Source organism: Ursus americanus, chromosome 2 (genome assembly GCF_024610735.1).
Source record: "Ursus americanus isolate L20-20 chromosome 2, mUrsAme1.1.p, whole genome shotgun sequence".
Lineage (NCBI taxonomy): Eukaryota > Metazoa > Chordata > Mammalia > Carnivora > Ursidae > Ursus > Ursus americanus.
In genome coordinates, this window is record NC_142128.1 from 41,127,261 (window position 1) to 41,145,090 (window position 17,830).

Consider the following 17,830-nt stretch of genomic DNA (forward strand, 5'->3'; position numbering starts at 1 on the left):
CTGGATAACTGAAAAGGACACTTCTCTCCCCAAAAGAGGGTAGGCATATCAGCATTTTCCTTTTAAAGAAAAAAAAAGATTTGTTTTAGAGAGAAAGAGCGAGCACGAATTGGGGGGAGGGGCAAAGGGAGAGGGAGAGAGAAACTCCAGCAGACTCCCTGCTGAGCTCAATCTCACCCTGGAAATCAAAGACCTGAGCTGAAATTAAGTCGGACAGAACTGACAGAGCCACCCAGGCACCCCTCAGTATTTTCCTTTTTTTTTTCCCCCGAAGATTTATTATCTGACAGAGAGAGAGAGAGCATGAGAGAGGGACCACAAGCAGGAGCAGAGGGAGAAGCAGGCTCCCCGCTGAGCAGGGAGCCCAATGCGGGGCTCGATCCCAGGACCCCGGGATCATGACCTGAGCTGAAGGCAGATGCTTCACTGACTGAGCCACCCAGGTGCCCCAATATTTTCCTTTATTACACACAGTAACACTGCTCCGCTATTTTATTCCTGTTTATTTAAACATACAACTCCACTGGTTGAAATTCATCCCAATAGAAACCGCTATGGTAGCAAACAGAAATGTCCTACAGGCCTGAATGAAGCAACTAAGTAAATTCATCTGGTGAGCAGGGGCAGAGCAGTTTTAAAAAGGGGTGCGCTCGAGAAGGAGCACGACGCAGGGAGCTCTGGGGTACCACGTTCCAGGCAGGGGGGCACACACATTTCTTAGAGGACAGAATCCTCTTCAGGAGGAATCAGAAAAGATTCTGGGAGACAGAGGTAACTGAAAAGAACGGAGACTATGGGAAAATACATGTATCGAGACAAAAGGACAGGAAGCCCAAGCACTCGGAGCTCAGAGAGGAAAGGTGTCACGGGTTCGGATGAGCTGGCCCAGGAGGCCCCGCCAGGAAGCCATGAGGGACGCCACGAGGGACACCTGGCGGCCTGTTTTCCGAGCACAGGGAGACTGCTGCTGGTGAAGCCCCTGTTTTGTCATCGGCTCGTAGCCTTAGGAAGAAAACAGCAGCTCAGCCCCTTCTGATCTACCGCGTGTCGTCTTCTTACCACCTGCCGCATGGTGTGAGGGAGCTGGGCCATATCCTAACTGCACTTTGAGCTACACAAAGAAAATGACGTAACTGTCACGGAAAAACGGTGCAGGGAAAGCACAATACTGAGCATACGGCACAAGCTAATTACACACCTAGAGCAGCGGGCCTGCTTTCAAGGCTGTTTCATCACACATGCATCACAGCTGTGGGCACGGCCAAACACCACCCAGCGCGCTCGGAAAAACTTTACGAAGCTTCTGAGCATTTAAGATAACTGCTATACTTTGTAGAATAAATTTAAGTAAAAAAGAAGGTTTCACTTCTAGAATGTTGGACTAAAAATAAGTTTAATAAATGAATTATTCATATATGGAAGATAATAAATATTTGTTGAATGGAATTGGAACTATAGATGCTAAATTAAAAAAAAATCTTGTACTAAAGATGTCACACATGAACCAATACACATTTAAAAAATTCTATCAGTATTTAAAAAACAGACATTCTATTAATACAATCATCAAGATTCAGTAAGAAAAGGTTCCTCTCACATTTTTTAAATCAAAGATCACACGACCCTCTGGCTACAACCTTCACTGAATAAAGAAGCAAGTATTTACCAACTTCTAAATCCTAATAGTAGAATGGTAACTAGTAACTAGAAAGATATGCTTTCCTAAAAATTAACCAAATCAACCTTTCTCGTGTATGTAAAAGAAGTTACAAAAGTGAACTTTTCATTGATGTATCTGGACCAGCCCTGGGAGCCCCCCCACAAACCCAGAGGACAGACGCGGCTGCTCGGGTGTGACTGTCGGCCACTCACGGGGGCTCCCGACGGAATGCCATTCTCACACGTTTTTATTTATTTATTTTCACAGTGAGTAACCTGGCAACTGAAGTCCACAATAAACCATAAAGATAGCAAGACTATGAGTATTAATTTAATTTCTCAAGCACTAGTAGTTGGAGAAGCCTCAGTCTTTTCAGATAGTTTTGTGCAGGGAGCACTGGTCTCTGCAGGGCACAAGAGACTCCAGGTTTGAGACCCAGTTCAAGCCGTCATCTCCGAGGGGGAGAGATAGATATATTTAGAATTTACCCCGAAAATACAAAGCAAACCTACATGGGGGACACAAATTAAAAATCGTTCCCTAACAACAATGCCCAAAGGTGAAACCAAACGTGTCAGAAGTCCTGTAGAATTATCCAAGAGCACGGCTGTGGAGCTTTGCACATTTTTCAGATTTTTAAAAAATCAGAAATGAAATTGTGATTGTACTCTATAAATCAGAACTATAGTGATGTCGATGCTTAACCTATATTGCCAATTCTTAAGTCAGCCCATCATCCTTCCTACTTATGTTTATATTAAAGATGATGAAAAAGTCCACAGAGGTTGAGAAAACACGAACTTTCCTAGAAGGCTGACCCACAAAATAATCTCGGCGGAGTCGTGCATTTTCACGGAGTCCAGAGCTGAGCCAGGACACTCTGTCCAAGTCACCCGTATCCACGTGTTTTCCGCTCTTCGTCCTTTTCCCCAAGACGGGGTCCGCGGTACACGCTCTTCCGGTCCACACGATCATTCTTTATTGCCTCACAGAAAAGCCAGCCGCATTGCTGCTGATTTGCTTAGAGACCGGGTATTCCAGGTCACGACTGGCACATTTTTGGAAAACCTTGGTATTCCTGGACTCCTGACTCACCTTTCCTGAGAGTCACCCACAAACAGAACACCCACTGCAGAGTGAAGCAGCTGATAAATTATGATTTCTTATCGTAGAAAAGCAACAGGTCAGTAACCAAGTGTCGCGGAATGGGTGTCAGGCCAAAGACTCTGCCTGCTGCAGGGAGAGTCCCACTTCCCACCGATTCCCGTGGAGCGGTCCAGCCCTGTGCCCGGTGCTGGTCGGGGGCTGACGCCCTGCTCGGGAGGACGGGCCTGGCCAGGGCTTTCGCCGGCTGGAGCTTAGTGCCCCTTGCTGTGCACGGGGTAGAGTAAGGTCATGTGTTCCGCCCCCTTGAAGGGCAGCTTCTCGTTGGAATAGTAGTGTACCAGCTCGGGGATGCTGTCGAAGACCGCGCTCGTCTGATTCAGCGTGTACTTGTTGTCCTTGGTCTGGGCCACTATGATGTGGACACACCCCTGACTCGTCCTGAAACAGAACAAGATTGAGGAGGACACACGAATGAGTGAGCAGGGGTCCCTGCCTACCGACAGCAATGCCAGCCAGGGTCCCAGGCAGACAGGTTCTCACCCACCCCTGCAACTGCTACAAACTCGAGCAGAAATGCACTCTGCTCTCCTGGGGGCTATCAGAGGCTTCGAGGCCCTTGGCTCAACGTGGGTCATCCTTGGGTTGTCTGTCCTTAAAACACACAAGTCATCAGGGACCGGACCAACAAGAAAAACAGAAAAAAAAAGCCCGATCTCCCGTCTCCCAAATCACCAAACGGCTTACGCCTGAGCGTGAGATCACTGGGGTGAGGTTTAAACTCCGCCTCCTCGTCACGGGACAAGGACATATGTAAGGTTTCCTCCTCCTTTCCTCCCCCAAAATATATTAATAATAATAATAATAATACCCCCTGTTTCCTCCTTCCTCCCTTCCCACCCCCCAAACTGGAAGGACTGCTCCTGGTTGAGTATAGTGATAGCCGGCAGCACAGGCTGGAGATGGAACCCACGAGCCCTGCGGCGGGAACGCGGCACAGCTACCCCTGACATTGTGTGTCTGCTGGCCGCCCCACTCTCCAGCCATGTTGCTCCGACACCCGCAGCCTCTCTCCCCTCCAGCCTGATTGTTTCAGCGGCAGGGGCTCAGCTTCCTCAGGAAGGAAACGCTGTTAGGGCTCGGACAATGACCCTCCCCACAGCACCGCCGAATGCGGAACAGCAAGAATTTCCATGATCCAAGCTCCACCAGGCCCACCAGGCGAACACGAGTGTGTGGTACGACCAGGCCGGGGAGTAACAGCAAGCAGCGCTTCCTCCTTCCCCAGAAGAATCTGGTACCAAACTGCAGTTGGCATTTTGACATCAGGGATCTCATTTATTAAAGTCCGAAGCACTGGGGAGTAAAAGAACCACCGAACTGTCCCTTTGGAAATTCTCCTTTTTGTCAGGGATGGTTTCTCTGCTCGACCTCGTGGAGGGCCTACGTTAGGTCAGGTCACGGACGGCACAAGTCGAGTCACGCGTGACGAGAGAGGCCCTCACGGGGCATCTACCCGGTACCGACTCTGCATTCGGATCCAAGCATTTCACATCCTACGGTCTGAGCAAACGCCCCCTATTTTCTGGCAATACGTACACCCTGCGAACCACCTCAGATGAGATCTTTTCTGACCAGCGCCCCGCCCGCGATGGGAAAGGCCGGCGCCCCCGGGGGGGCCACGCAGCTCTGCTACTCACTTCAGTGCAATGGAGTACTTGCTGTTCCCCGACTCGCTATTTCGAACCAGATAACCAGCTTCTCTGCAGGGCTGGAGTCGGCTCTCGGCCTCTGCGCGGGTGATGGCACCGTGATACCAACTGTAAAGGGGGGGTACCAACATCAGAATACAAATCCAGGCGGGGCCCCACTCCATAAGGGGTTCTTTGTAACGCGCTTCTCTTGGAAGGTCAGTGGCCTGATGTGGACCCTACGTCATGCTCAGAAGAGACGAAATACAGATTTGGGTAATCCTGGATCACCAAACCCATCAGTCATACGACAGCGAGTTAACAGGGCTAGTGGGTTAGAAGTTTCCAGCCGCTGCAGGAGAATGAAATGTGAAGTCAGGCTCGTGGCACGCAGCGCACTTTCTTGTCTGCACAATGCAATGCGCTTTGAAAATAGGTTTTCGTTACTAAGTGCCACCCAGACAGAGTTCCTGGACGAAGTAATCATGTAACGGGCGAGCCCCCCCTCACCAGGCTCCTAGCCCTTGTGTGCTCCGCGGGGATGAGGGCCAGACTCACGGCTGCCTCCCCAGCGGCAGGGCTCGGTCCACCTTCTCCCCGTCGCCGTGGTCCGGGGCGGCCGGCTTCAAGATCTTCTGCGTCCAGCTCTTCTGCCGCTGGTGCTGCTTCCCCACGTCCTCCTTGACGGAAGGCCGCTCGGAGCCTTCAAACTGAACTGGAAAGAAGGCTCATCTAACACGGAGCCCACAGGGGCGACCCCTGGGGGCTTCAGACACAACGACCTGCTCACCTGCTCGCTGGCCTCAGCCTGGGAAGGAAGCCCCTTCACCACAGCTAAAAGGCCTGCAAACGACCGGCTGGCGGATGGCACCGCGAGGGTCCCCGACCACCACGCTCCTGGGACTCAGAGCGCGAGGGGGCCTCGAGGGCACGTGTTCCGTGTACTTCTAAGAATTTTAGTTTCAGTATATTTAGAATAAAAGAGGCAAGAACGTATCATTGTATGAAACCAAATAAGCAGTTTTGACTAGGAAATAATAAAACAGGGAAATGCAGTTGGAAACTAACTACTGAGCAGTAAACACCATGGCATCTGGACTGGACAGAACATGGACATTCCAGAGCCACACACGGCTCGGCGTCCGGACAGCAGGTGCCGACACAGGGCTGTGGAAATCAAAATGGACTCAGATGTTCGCTGTCACGTGCCTCACCCTCTCCACCCACGGCCCACACAGCTTGCTCTGCTGCTGGAGGGAAAAGACATCCCCGACTTTCTGAAATCGAAGAAAAAGAAGGTTATGGGTTCGGCCAGGCAGAAAAACTGTCCTGGGAGAAGCGAAAGGAAGAGCGCCTGTCCCATCTGCTGCCCCTCCTGTTACTCTCACACTTAAAGAACGGATTCCTGGAGGAGGGTTACTGACAGAAACAAACAGCCAGCTTGCTCCACCAGGCCTCCCGAACACCTCTGTCTACACTGCATTGGACCCGATACTGCCACCGGATGAGCAGGAATCTCAACGGGTGGAGGAGCAGCACCGAGCAGACGTAGTCAAAACTGCTCCCAGTCCGTAGGTCGAGCGGCTGGGAAGCAAGGCGGTGACCGGACTGGGATTTTTAAGCGGCGCGATCTCGAGGCCTCAGCCTGGGCTCCACGCACGTGAGGTCCCGGGGACGTGCCCCGCGGGCCAGGCCTCACCTGACAGTGCCCGGGCAATCTGCTCCTTCTTCCACTCCCAGGGCTGCTCGTACTCGGCCGCCGGCCTCTCATCCTCCGCGGGCAGCCGTGCCCTCCGATCGGAGGCCCCGTCCGCAGGCTCGTAGGGCGTGTCATACAGCTGCGGAGGCTTCCCCAGGAGGTCCTTGGAGCTCCGTCTCTTGGCCAACGTCTCTGTCTTTGTGATGTTCTCACCTGGCTCACAGGGACCGTCGAGCAGGTGGAGAGCCTTCACCAGGGGATCCTTAGAGCCTCGGCGTCGGATTTCTGAAAGACACACCGGAGACAAAACCTTGACAGAAGCGTGCTGCGGAAGCCCCTAACGAACTGGTGACTCCGTGCCGCAGGTCGGCCGGCCAGCCCGACGAGCAGCGAGCACCTTGGGACACTTTCCACGGTTTGTGGAAAGCCACGTGGCCACAGGCAACCTGCTCCCCAGCCCCGGGCCCCACCTGTGCCTGGAGCGCGGTTCACCTGCAGGGTTTCTACGTCTTGTTGGAAGGCCGAGACCACAGTACACTCACAGGGGTCGACGGACCGTCCACTATATGCCCAGCGCCGGGCTGCATACACCGGGGGGAGGTAGCTACGTACGCTGGACACAGTTCTGCACTTCTGGGCAGTTTCCAAATAGAGGAAGCCAGACACATTCCCAAATGATACCGCAGGCTGATAGCTGCGGCATAAATGACAACAGCCAACGCCCTCGATGGTGCCTCTGTGAGCCTCATGACGGCCCTGCAAGGTGGGTACTGTTGCTTCCCTAATTTCACAGAAGCGAAGCCTGAGGCACAAAGTTGGAGGAAGCCGTCCTCACCCAAACGTGGCAGAGCCTGGATGCAGGAGCAGGAAGCTGGGCTCCCGAAGCCACGCTCTCCGTGGCCGCACTTGGATGGACTCCAAGTGGAAGAGAAATGGAAGACGGGTTCGCGCTGATAGAGAAGGTCACTTCCAGGGGAAGAAGCTGCGTGAGTGCAGATACGGAGCAGGGACCGCAGAGGGCCTGTTCCCACAGGGGGAGTGAGAGGTAAATTCAGGGGCCGGAGGCCAGGAGGGGAGACGGGGTGGGGAGCTGCAGAGCGGGCCCGCCAGGCCCCAAACATGCGTTTCAAAGGCAAGGACACACTGTTCAGACTGTTCGCAGGCGACCCATCGTCTGTGCTCTAACACTTGTGTTTCACTGGAAGTTAAGGATGCGAAAGCCAACAGCCAGCAGCTAAGCAGCCCCAGTGGGAAGGAGCCCGCAGTGCCTGCGACCGACCAGCTTGGGGTCCAGAGGCCTTGGCAGGGGCGTCTGGACAGTGCAGAGCACGCCATCGTTCTTCTAAACGCCCGCCGGGAAGCATTCCCGCCCCCTGCACAGTCAAGAACCTTCTATGCACGAGCGTCTCAGGGCACCACTTCAGCCGTGAGCTCTCCTATGTCTACGTACAAAGCGCGAGCGGCTCCGCACCTGGGACACCTGCCACGGCCAGACCACCTTCCTCCTCCAATTCTCTTCACGCCACCCTGCCCCATCCCCCTCAAAACCCACTTCTCGACTCCAACCAGATGGAACTGCTGATGTTCTCTGCACGTGCGGCCATGCCCTGTGTCCTGGGGACCCCGCTGTGGAAGTCTCACCCCGCATCTCCTCCTCTCTCCGGCCCACCTCCCCGCCACCACGGCCACACGTCCCCGCCGCTCCGGGCCTGCCCTCCTCCCGGCCTCTCTGTTGCCGGGTCTGCACTCCCAGCGCTGGGGAGACTGCCGGGCAGGGACCGTCATGTCTGAGCTTCGGAGGGCACACAGTCGGGCTAAGGGCTGACTGGATGGCTGGTGGGAGAGGGAGGGGAGGAGCCCCCGGCAGTGCGGACGTGGGGCTCAGAGAGATGACGCTCCCAGGTGCACCTCACAGGGCTACTCACACGTGAAGGAAGGCTGCTAGTCCGTGAAATCGGAAGCAACCAGCAGAGAAAAGGAGAGGGTCAAAGGCAGAGCGGGGGCTGCTTCAGCTCTGGGCGGGTGTAGGAGGAGGTGCCGGCAAAGACGTGGAGGGGTGGCCAGGTGAGCAGGGGAGGGTCGGGAGAGCACAATGCCGGTAACTTAAAACAGCACGAAGACACTCGGGAGTAGAGTTACTGACTTCAGTCATGAGGAGGGGGCAATAGATGAACATTTAAGGGAAAGGAGGAAAATCAGGACACGAAACTCAAAAGGGTGACACTGGTTTCAGGATTAGGTTCTAATCCTGGATGGGCCCCTGACCGTCGCCGGCTCCAGCCCTACAGCCTGCATCAAGCGTCAGGGACCCCCGATGCCCGCTCCCCTCACCAGGGGCCCCAATAAAGCTGGTCTGGGGCACAGAGTTCTCGTGGGAAGTGAAGCCTGAGAAGCACTTGCACACTCGCCGGTCCCCAGAGCCCCTGTCTGAGCTCCTCCTGCCCTCCATAGCCATCCCGTCATTGCTAGTTCCCGGGCAAGGAGAGGGCTTCTCCCTGGGCCTGAACGCCCACATGGACATGTGGGAGCTCCCGTCCCCGGGTCAGGACGGTGCCCGGGGCTGTGTGAGGGCCTGCAGGGAGCTGGGGCAGGACCCAGGGCTGCCTGTCCGTCCACACCTCTCGACTTTCCACCCTGTGCCTCCCTCACGCTATTCCAGACAAGTCATGGGGAATGAGAAACACACCGTGCTCCTGGCTCGGGAAGATCGGCTGGGATTTCTTAACAGGAATGTTTCTGCAGAGCTAAGAAAAAGGAACAAGAAAACACCACAGAATTCAAAGGGTGAACTCAGAAATTGTAAGTTTCTGAGCAAAACCTAAGTTTGCCCTCAGTTTGGACGGCCTGGCGCAGGCGGGGGTCACCTTTCCCGTGGTCCTCCCTTCAACTCCGTCCCAGCCGACTTGAAAGGACGGTGGATTCCAACCTTAAGACACAGGAGTCCTGCTCACAAGGAATTGTCAACATTTGTGCTGAAACGCCGTACAGTAATTAGGATCTTGAGTGCTTAGCACACGTTTGCGTGAGGTGAGGCGCTGCCCCCTGTCCTTGGGACGGCTGTGCGCCCGCGGCGGGAGAGGCCCGGGGAAGCACGCAGGCAGCAGAGCTCCTCCCCGGGATGGCCCTGGGCTGGGCAGAATCTGCAAAGTATCACCTTTAAAACAATGTTTAATTAGGGGAAACCAGGGCTTGAGCGCGGGCCCCCCGCCCTTGGAGGGAGTAGCCTTCCACCCCAGCACCTGGTGCCCCCAACCCGCGGCACCATAGAAACAGAAACAATCGTGGCCTGCGGGCCGACCTTCCTGGGGGAGAATAGCCCCTGACGTGCAGAGCCGGCTCCGGGAGGAAACGGCCCGAGGAGGAGGAAACGGCGAGAGGAAGCTACGCCCCAGCTCTGCCGACAGAGGCCATTTACTGCGGCCACAACAGAACACGGCGGCTGGTAGATAAACAGCAACCGCCAGGCCGACCTGAGCCCACACAAGACGGAGCCCGTCCTTCACTAAGACGGCTGTAGCTGGCAATTACGGTTCCTCTACGCTTGTCTGGAACTTTCTTTGAAAACACAACTCTCTCTGGAGTGTCTAAATAATGACTAGATGCGTTGGACACGTGTGCACAAGGCGTGTCACACCTGCATCTCCGCACGCACGCAGGGCGTGTCACACTGCCACCTCCAGCGCGCACGGGGCGTGTCACACCTGCATCTCCACACGCACACGGGGCGTGTCACACCGCCACCTCCACGCGCGCACGGGGCGTGTCACACCGCCACCTCCACACGCGCACGGGGCGTGTCACACCGGCATCTTGGAGAAGCCGTGTGATGCAGTGAGAAACGTGTGTTCCGTTTTCACAGGTGAATAAACCGAGGCCGTGCGCGGCCAGGGGAGCCGTTTACCGCCGGCTCCCGCCCTGCCTCGACACCCCGGAGTTCCCGCAGAATGCTGACCCCATTTCCCATGCATCTCGCAGCGCTTGCAAAGCGGTAACTGACAGACTTGTAGGCTGTTTCTCCCTCAGAATCAGAAAAGGGCTGTTTCTTGTCACATCTTTTATTCCAACTCTCACTTTTGATTTAAAACGACAAATAGGGGCGCCTGGGTGGCTCTGTCAGTTAAGCGACTGACTCTTGATGTCTGGTTCAGGTCATGATCTTGGCTCAGGTGCTCTCGGGGTCGTGAGATCAAGCCCTGTGTCAGGCTCCAAGCTCGGCGGGGAGTCTGCTTGAGATTCTCTCTCCCTCTGCCCCTCCCCCAGCTCTCTCTAAAAAACAAATAAATAAAATGACTTGCATATTTTCTTATCAAAACTAAATATCTGAATAAAAGCAGTTATAATTCAGGAGCCCTGAAATTTAAGTTTTACAAGGGAAGTATAGACAAATTAGATAAATCAAAAAGCATTCTATATTTTTTTCCTTAATGGATTTTTTTTTTAAAGATTCTATTTATTTATTTGACAGAGACAGGCAGCAAGAGAGGGAACAGAAGCAAGGGGAGTGGGAGAGGAAGAAGCAGGCTCCCAGTGGAGGAGCCTGATGTGGGGCTCGATCCCAGAACGCTGGGATCACGCCCTGAGCCCAAGGCAGACGCTTAACGACTGCACCACCCAGGCGCCCCTCCTTAATGGATTTTTAAATGGACCCCCAACACGGAGGTTCTCCTTTAGATTTGACTATTTGAACAAGCCAGCAAAACCATTTGTAGGCAAATATAAGACTGAAAACCACCTGAGACAGGATACGGGTGAGTAAAAGCGGACCCGGAGGACCCGGTGCCTCTGCTGTCCATGCGGACATGGCGTGGAATGGTTCCGAACCTGGGCGCCCTCACTGCGGACCAGGCACGTCTGCCACCCCTGCACAGGCCTGCAGGGTTGAGGCAGGTGGCTGGTAAGCCTGGTGTCAACTGACAGGATGCCAGCTTTGGAAGCAGCTCTGCCACTGAATGACGCGGTCTCAGGACGGCTGAAGACCCTGCCCGTGGAGCTCGTCACGCTAAACTACGGAGACTTTCTGCTAAGGGTTGAGCTAAAATGTTCTGCCACTTTAGCAGGAACGACAGAGAGGTTTACAGTAATACTGCCTTGTATTCATAATCCTGTCTTTTTATGAACAATCCTTTGGGTAAATCTAAGGCGGAATTTATTTGTAAACTTAAAATTCTTAGCTTTCAAAGTTAAGAGCAAAGTTTTGCGGGGATCCAGGGAGCCTGGGTCCCACAGTGATTGGGCCACAGGAAAGAGATAAATGCCTTTTCTGGTTCTTGCTCTGTTCACTGGTGCAGACGGTGATTCCTACCCTGTCCTTCACGGCACTCACTGCACTTTTCCAGGACACAGTTTCTTGTCTGTTGGTGTTAGGTCTGTTTGCCTCTTGGGTTGTAAGGTTGGTCCGTGAGCACAGGGGTCATGTGCGTCTCGTTTCCTGGATGCCCAGCGCCCAGCGCAGGGCCTGGTTCACGGTAAATAAATGCCTAAGAAGCATCTGTGGGATGTTGTAAACGCACATCACGAACAGTGCTGGATCCGGTGGGCCACCCCCACTGCGCGGGCGCCCGCGAGGCAGGACGGGGCTGGCGTTCCCTAGAGCCTCTCCATCTCCTAGAAAATGCTGAAACTAAAGAAAAATCCCTAATGTTTTTAAGAAATAAACATTTCTGAAATGGGACATGGCCACCAAGCATACAAGGAGCAAACTGAACAAAAAAAGTGGAAGGTTTAAAAAAAACAAAAACAAAAACAAAAAAACCCCAGCAGCAAATCTTTTATTTCCAGCTTCTGATAAACTCCCTTCCTGTTATTCTATCCAGCCACGGGCATGCGGGGAGAGCTAGAGCTGTATTCTCTGCACTGATTGAGAAGGTACTTTTTGATATGAGACTTTAAAATTCATGGATTTTCTTAAGACAAAATATGCTAGCAATTTTTTAAAAGTTAGTAATTTAAATGTTGAATAAATTTGAATTTATTCCCCAATTGAATACCTTAATCTTATATTCCTTTTTTTAAAAAAGATTTTTTATTTATTTACTTGACAGAGAGAGAGACAGCAAGAGAGGGAACACAGGCAGGGGGAGTGGGAGAGGGAGAAGCAGGCTCCCAGCAGAGCAGGGAGCCTGACGTGGGGCTCGATCTCAGAACGCTGGGATCACACCCTGAGCCGAAGGCAGACGCTTAACGACTGAGACACCCAGGCGCCCCGAATCTTATATTCCTAAACAAATGTATTCACATAAGGTGTAAACACAGGCTGGCACTTAATAACTGCTCTAATATTAAGCACCATTATTATCATCACATTTATTTCGTATCAGACGATTCTGATTTTTCAGTACAACCTTGTTTGTGGGTCTGGGTGGAAAGATGCCTTACTTATGTATAAAGGGCTTTTGCATCCATCGTTTCAAATGTGTCCAGAGACAACTTGGTGTAGGAAACAGGCTACCCAATCTGGAGTGGGGAAATCTTGGTTCTACTTTCCGCTTTGCTTCTTAAAAGCTCTACGAGCATAGGCAAGTAAGAATCTCTCTGATTTTGTACCAAAGCGAGAGGACTGGAGTCCAGGAGCACACAGAGTCTTGTGGGCATTAAATGGGGGGTAAAAAGCAGGGCCTTCCCCCCCCATTATCATGTGGCCCCACAAATAAACAGCTGGACAGTGTAGATAAATTACTCATGCCGGTTAATGAGAAAAAGAAGAATAAAAACCAAAGGACAAAAGAAAGATAAGTCAAAATTATCTTTTTCTTTAAAAGAATATCTTTTTTTTTTTAATATCTTTTCCCTCAATTTTATGTAAAAGTAAATCTTTTCCCCTATTCCTTTCAGGCCTCTGATATTTTTTAAAATTCTGACTAAGTTCATTTTCACTTCCTTTCATTCACAGATTTCATTAGAGGTCACAGTCCAGTGACCTTCAGGGTCACAGCCTGGCCAGGGTACACCCTCCCCAGCGCGCAGCCTTATCTCTGTAAGCAGGGAAGCAGGACACGGCGCCCCTTTCCTGCGGTAGCTCATTTTCATTCTGAAGCCTGTCCTGACCCTTCCAGGATGCTGAGTCCCCTGTGCTCACCTCCTCTGAGACCAGGTCTGCAAAGCCCGCGCCTGACAGCTTTTCAGTCTGTTTCCAAACAGGGGAGACAGTCTGGAACGTGTGGCCAACGAGTCCTTCCCCAGGCATGAAACACTCAGCATGCCAGGGGTCAGCACTCAGAAAGGCGTTTTTTCATTATGGATTAAAGAACATTTTTTAAAATTGGGTGAATAAATTATTGACTCTAAATTTCACAAATAAATCTAACTTAGTTCACGTTATTTTTAAGTACCATTTATACAAACTTAAGAGAATTATGACTAAAAAGGAAGAGTTTGACACTAAAAATGATAAGTGATTGTGGGGTGCCCGGGTGGCTCAGTCAGTTAAGTGTCTGCCTTCAGCTCCGGTCATGGTCCCAGGGTCCTGGGATCGAGTCCCGCATCGGGCTCCTTGCTCAGCAGGGAGTCTGCTTCTCCCTCTGCCTGCTGCTTCCCCTGCTTGCGCACTCTCTCTCTCTCTCTCTGACAAATAAAAAAATAAAATCATAAAAAAAACATGATAGGTGATTGCTTTGCTCAAGTTGGAACTGTTCCCAACTTGAAAGGTCACGAGATCAGTTGACTCTGGTGTGAGGCTTGCATCGCATGGCCGGCTCATGCCATGAATCTCATTGGTTTTTCTGCTCCAGTATCATAGAGCTCGTTGGGAAATCTATCTCCCACCATAACACGGAGGGTCACGTCACGTGCGCATCTGCTAACCGCGTGAAGTCCCCTGGTAGAGATTCACAGCTCCCATCATGAGTGTCAAAGATTCCAAAGCAGCCAAGACACGCACATACACACTCCTGACACTGAAGGTCACGCTCTGAGCACGTCTGCAAACTCACAAGTGTCATTTTGCACAGAATTAGGAAAACTTTAAAGACCCTGCAAATTCTAACACTGAAGGATACAAAACCAGAAAGGAAATTAACTAGATATTTTGACCTAACTTCCGGGTCTGATTTCTGTTTCTTCCAGTCAGTAAGGTCTGATTAAACCACGTCCTCTCTCTTCCCCACATACCCCGGTCGGTCCCTCTCACCGCCGGTGCGCGAGACTCCGCCCCCACGGGCACCTGCTCACACACCTGTTATCATTTGCTGCGCGTCGTAGGGCTCCATGTAGCCGTCATTCTCCCCTGCTCTCTCTGCGTCCCTTTGACCTTTCGTCCTTTTGGCATCGTAAGGGTCGGCGTAGTCTTCTAAAATGATGACCTTGAAAGAACCAGAGAGGAGAGCTGCCAGGGTTATCACATTCCAGGATGGCCATGGTATCAGCTACTAGGACCTGGGGGCTCAAAGGCGAGCTCTCCAGCCAGTTTTGAAGGGCGCTCTCATTGGATCAGGTTATTAGCCATGTTTCAAGGGGACAGACGTGATTTATCTTGGCGGTCTAACTGGCAACAATTCACCCACACTCTGGCTCGTGTCCCAGCATCTCTTCATGCCTGCGCTCTCCCCAAGCAGGAGTGCACTTGGGGGTGGCAGTGTGACAGGGCTGGGTGGTAGGCGTGGGGGGTTGGTCACGGTAAAGAAGAATGAACAGAACTGGTCTAGCACCTTCCCTGGAGTGTTGGTCTTTTCAGTGCCAACCTGGTGGGTAACACACAGAAGTCCGCTGGTCCCCCAGCGATCACTGGGCATCTGCCAGCACTGGCCTGACACCGCGAGGGACTCACAATGACACCAAAGCTGCTTCTGGTCCTCAAGGGGTAACACCTCTGAAGGGACAGGCTTCATAGTAAGTCTAAGAAACAGAACCGACCAGTCCTGGAGGAGTTCTAGGTTCAGTAATTCACAGGCGGATGGAGCCTCCCAGGCCACAGTCAGAGTTGTGGCGGGTGTTTGTGGCAGAAAGCATCTAATCTTCCAAAAACAGGAAGGTGCCCGGAAAGGTGGTGTGTGTGATCAGTTCTACTCTGTAGCTGCCGGGTGCCGGCGCCGGTGCTGGTCAGGGACCCTGAGCTTGACAGGCTCTTCTCAGGGAGGAACAGTTTTGTGAGAATTGTACGGGGCGGGGGGGGGGGGGAAGCCCAGCACTTGGCGGATAGCAGTATGGCTCCAACAACGCACAGCTGGGAGAGTATCAACTCCTCACTCCAGGGGAGAGAAAGACAGGAATCAGAACCGGAGGGCAAAGAAAGGCCAGTCAGAATCAAGGGAGGAAGCCCCAGGTCCTGCTACACTCTCCAAAGAGCTCCCGGTTCAGAGGCACAGGGAGACATGGGGGTGCAGCCTGCCTGGGAGCAGACGGCCTGAGACATGGCGGCCATCTACAGGTGATGCCCTGGCAGCCACTGCAGAGCACCCCCAGCTCGGTCCTCCTCACTGCCCGCGACGGGGGCTGCCCACGGGGGCCGCGGTCCCCGGACGGAGAGGGACTTGAGGCCGGCATTCAGCCCTGGGCTGCGAGGTGCTTAGATCTGCTCAGATGGAGCCCAACAGTCAGGGGGACCACTGGCTAATATCTGGGTGAGCGGGTTCTGCTGTCTCTCCACCTGCCCCACCCCGGGGCCAGCACGCACAGGCATCCTGTCAATACCTGCGGGAAGGAGGAGTGGAGGACGACAGATGGGCCAGTGCAGACACACACGGTAGGCGCCGCGGACCCCTGATGACACCCAGGGAGGCAGCGCGTCCGCAGCCTGGGCAAGAGAAAGCTGAAGTGCCCACGACAGGAAGTGACAGCCTCGGCTGGGGTCTGCAAGCGCCGTCCGAGCTCTTCTCTCCCTTTTTTCACCCAGAAGAGTGAATTTTAGAAACAAGCAAACAGGGGCGCCTGGGTGGCTCAGTGGGTGAAGCGTCTGCCTTTGGTTCAGGTCATGATCTCAGGGTCCTGGGATTGCGCCCCGCGTCAGGCTCCCTGCTCAGCGGGCAGTTGGCTTCCTCTTCTCCCTCTGTCTCTGCCGCTCCCCCCCACTCGCAATGTCTCTCTCTCTCAAACGAATAAATAAAACCCCTAAAACAACAACAACAACAACAAAAAACCACCAAGCAAACAAAACCCCAATCATCTCTGTAAGGTTGGAGTGGGTCTCCTCACAGGGTCAGGTTCCTTTTCTGAACTGCCTGGCACTGGACGGAACCCAGAAAACCTCTGGGGCGTAAGAAGCAGGAAACACCTTCTCTCCTGATCTGTGATTTCCTTAAGGGCACTTCCTTGTCCCCTTCCGTACCCTCTGCAGCCCATGGAGCCCTGGGCGCCTTCTCCTTGTGCTGCTGCCCAACAGACGCTCACGGATGGAATCGGGGCTGCTGGTGCAGCCGAGAGAGAGAGAGAGAGAGAGAGAGAGAGAGAGAGAGAGAGAGAGACCATCTGCCAGGGCGACTGCCTGAGTTCCCACACCAGCACACGAGCGGCTAGGTGTGTGCCGTCCCCCCAATCCCTGGAGCTCGGAAATCCACGCTTTTCCTTCTGCTCCAGAGGCATAGATGTATACAGAGATCTGGCTTTGCAGTCCCCCTGGATTTCAAAATTAAACCGCATTTAGAAGGAGGTCAGATTGAACAGAGCAGGAATAGCTCCCTCAGTTACTCTTCTAAACGGCTAACAAAATTGCATGGATGGTACCTTTCCGAAAAGCTCCCATCCTTCGAATGAGGGCTTTTCAAGATGAAAAAAACATGTAACGACGTGAAATGGTGGCTTAATTGTCACGGGATGTTGGAGGGACGCACAGGCTCGCCTTCCCTGAAGCATAAAGCGGCCCAGGGCTAAGCAGGTGCGCCCTGCTCGCCGACCGCTGCGGACAGGCGGCCCGGGGGGCTGCGTTCTTACCGTGTCGGGCTGCTTCCCCGTCTTGCCCTTGTCCAGCTCGGGGCCCAGCGACGCAGGAGAGGAGGACGCCGAGGAAGGGCAGCTGCTGCTGCTGCCGCTGCTGCCGCTGCTGCTGGCGCTCTTGACGCTCTTCTCCTGAGCGTCCACCTTGATGAGCCGGCTGATGTAGGTGCTGCAGCCCGCGCTCCTGGCCCCGCCCCGGTGCGGCTCGTCCTCGGCGGCCCGCGAGTTCTTGCGGCCCTTGCCCGCGGCGGCCTGGATCAGGCCCTGCAGGCTGTCCCGGGGCGGCCGGCTGTCCCTGGGGGCGCCGACGCCGGCCCTGCCGCTCCCCAGCTCCGCCGCCGAGTTCTTGCGGCCCTTGCCCGGCGTCGGCCCGGCGCCGCCCGCCTCCGAGTTCTTGCGCAGTCGGCCGCCGCCGCCACCGGGCCGGGCGCGCTCGGACGCCGTCTTCAGGTTCAGCGGGAACTCCTTGAACCACCGGGCCGCCATGGGGGGGGCCCGCGGGGCAGGCGGGCGAGGGGCGCGGCGCACACGCGAAGGGGCGCCAGGGGCCGCGGCCGCCTCATTCCCCGGGGCTGCTCCGCGTCCCCGGCCGGCCGGCGCGCAGCCCGGCGGGGTGGGGCCCGGGGCCGGGCTCTGCGGGGCGGCGGGCACGGGGCGTCCCTGTTCGTCCCCCCCGAAGCGGGACGGCCCTGCCCACCCTCGCCGGGGAGACGCGGGACAGCGCCGCGACGGACCGGGGACCGACGGCGGGCCGCCCACCCTCGGCGCGCCCCTCCCTCGGCGGCTGGCGCCTCCCGCCCAGATCCGCCGGGG

At 54.3% G+C, this 17,830-nt stretch overlaps 1 protein-coding gene across 1 annotated transcript; it reads right to left on the bottom strand.

Moving 5' to 3' along the window:
- Nucleotides 1-1,374: 1,374 nt before the first annotated feature.
- Nucleotides 1,375-17,781, bottom strand: SHE (Src homology 2 domain containing E). Its single transcript, XM_045784058.2, has 6 exons — nt 17,015-17,781; nt 14,325-14,451; nt 6,155-6,439; nt 5,014-5,170; nt 4,465-4,584; nt 1,375-3,205 (listed from the first exon to the last, which is right to left on the bottom strand). Exons 1-6 carry the CDS (start codon nt 17,501-17,503, stop codon nt 3,019-3,021), a joined length of 1,365 nt encoding a protein of 454 aa, XP_045640014.2. The 5' UTR covers nt 17,504-17,781; the 3' UTR covers nt 1,375-3,018.
- Between the last annotated feature and the right edge of the window lie 49 nt (nt 17,782-17,830).

Excerpts from the sequence above, each read along its gene's own strand:
- SHE (XM_045784058.2), bottom strand. The coding sequence starts at position 17,503 with ATGGCGGCCCGGTGGTTCAAGGAGTTCCCGCTGAACCTGAAGACGGCG. Across the intron at positions 6,440-14,324 it reads CGCGCAGCAAATGATAACAG|AAATCCGACGCCGAGGCTCT; the intron begins GTGTGTGAGCAG and ends TGTGTCTTTCAG. Across the intron at positions 3,206-4,464 it reads AAGTACTCCATTGCACTGAA|GACGAGTCAGGGGTGTGTCC; the intron begins GTGAGTAGCAGA and ends GTTCTGTTTCAG.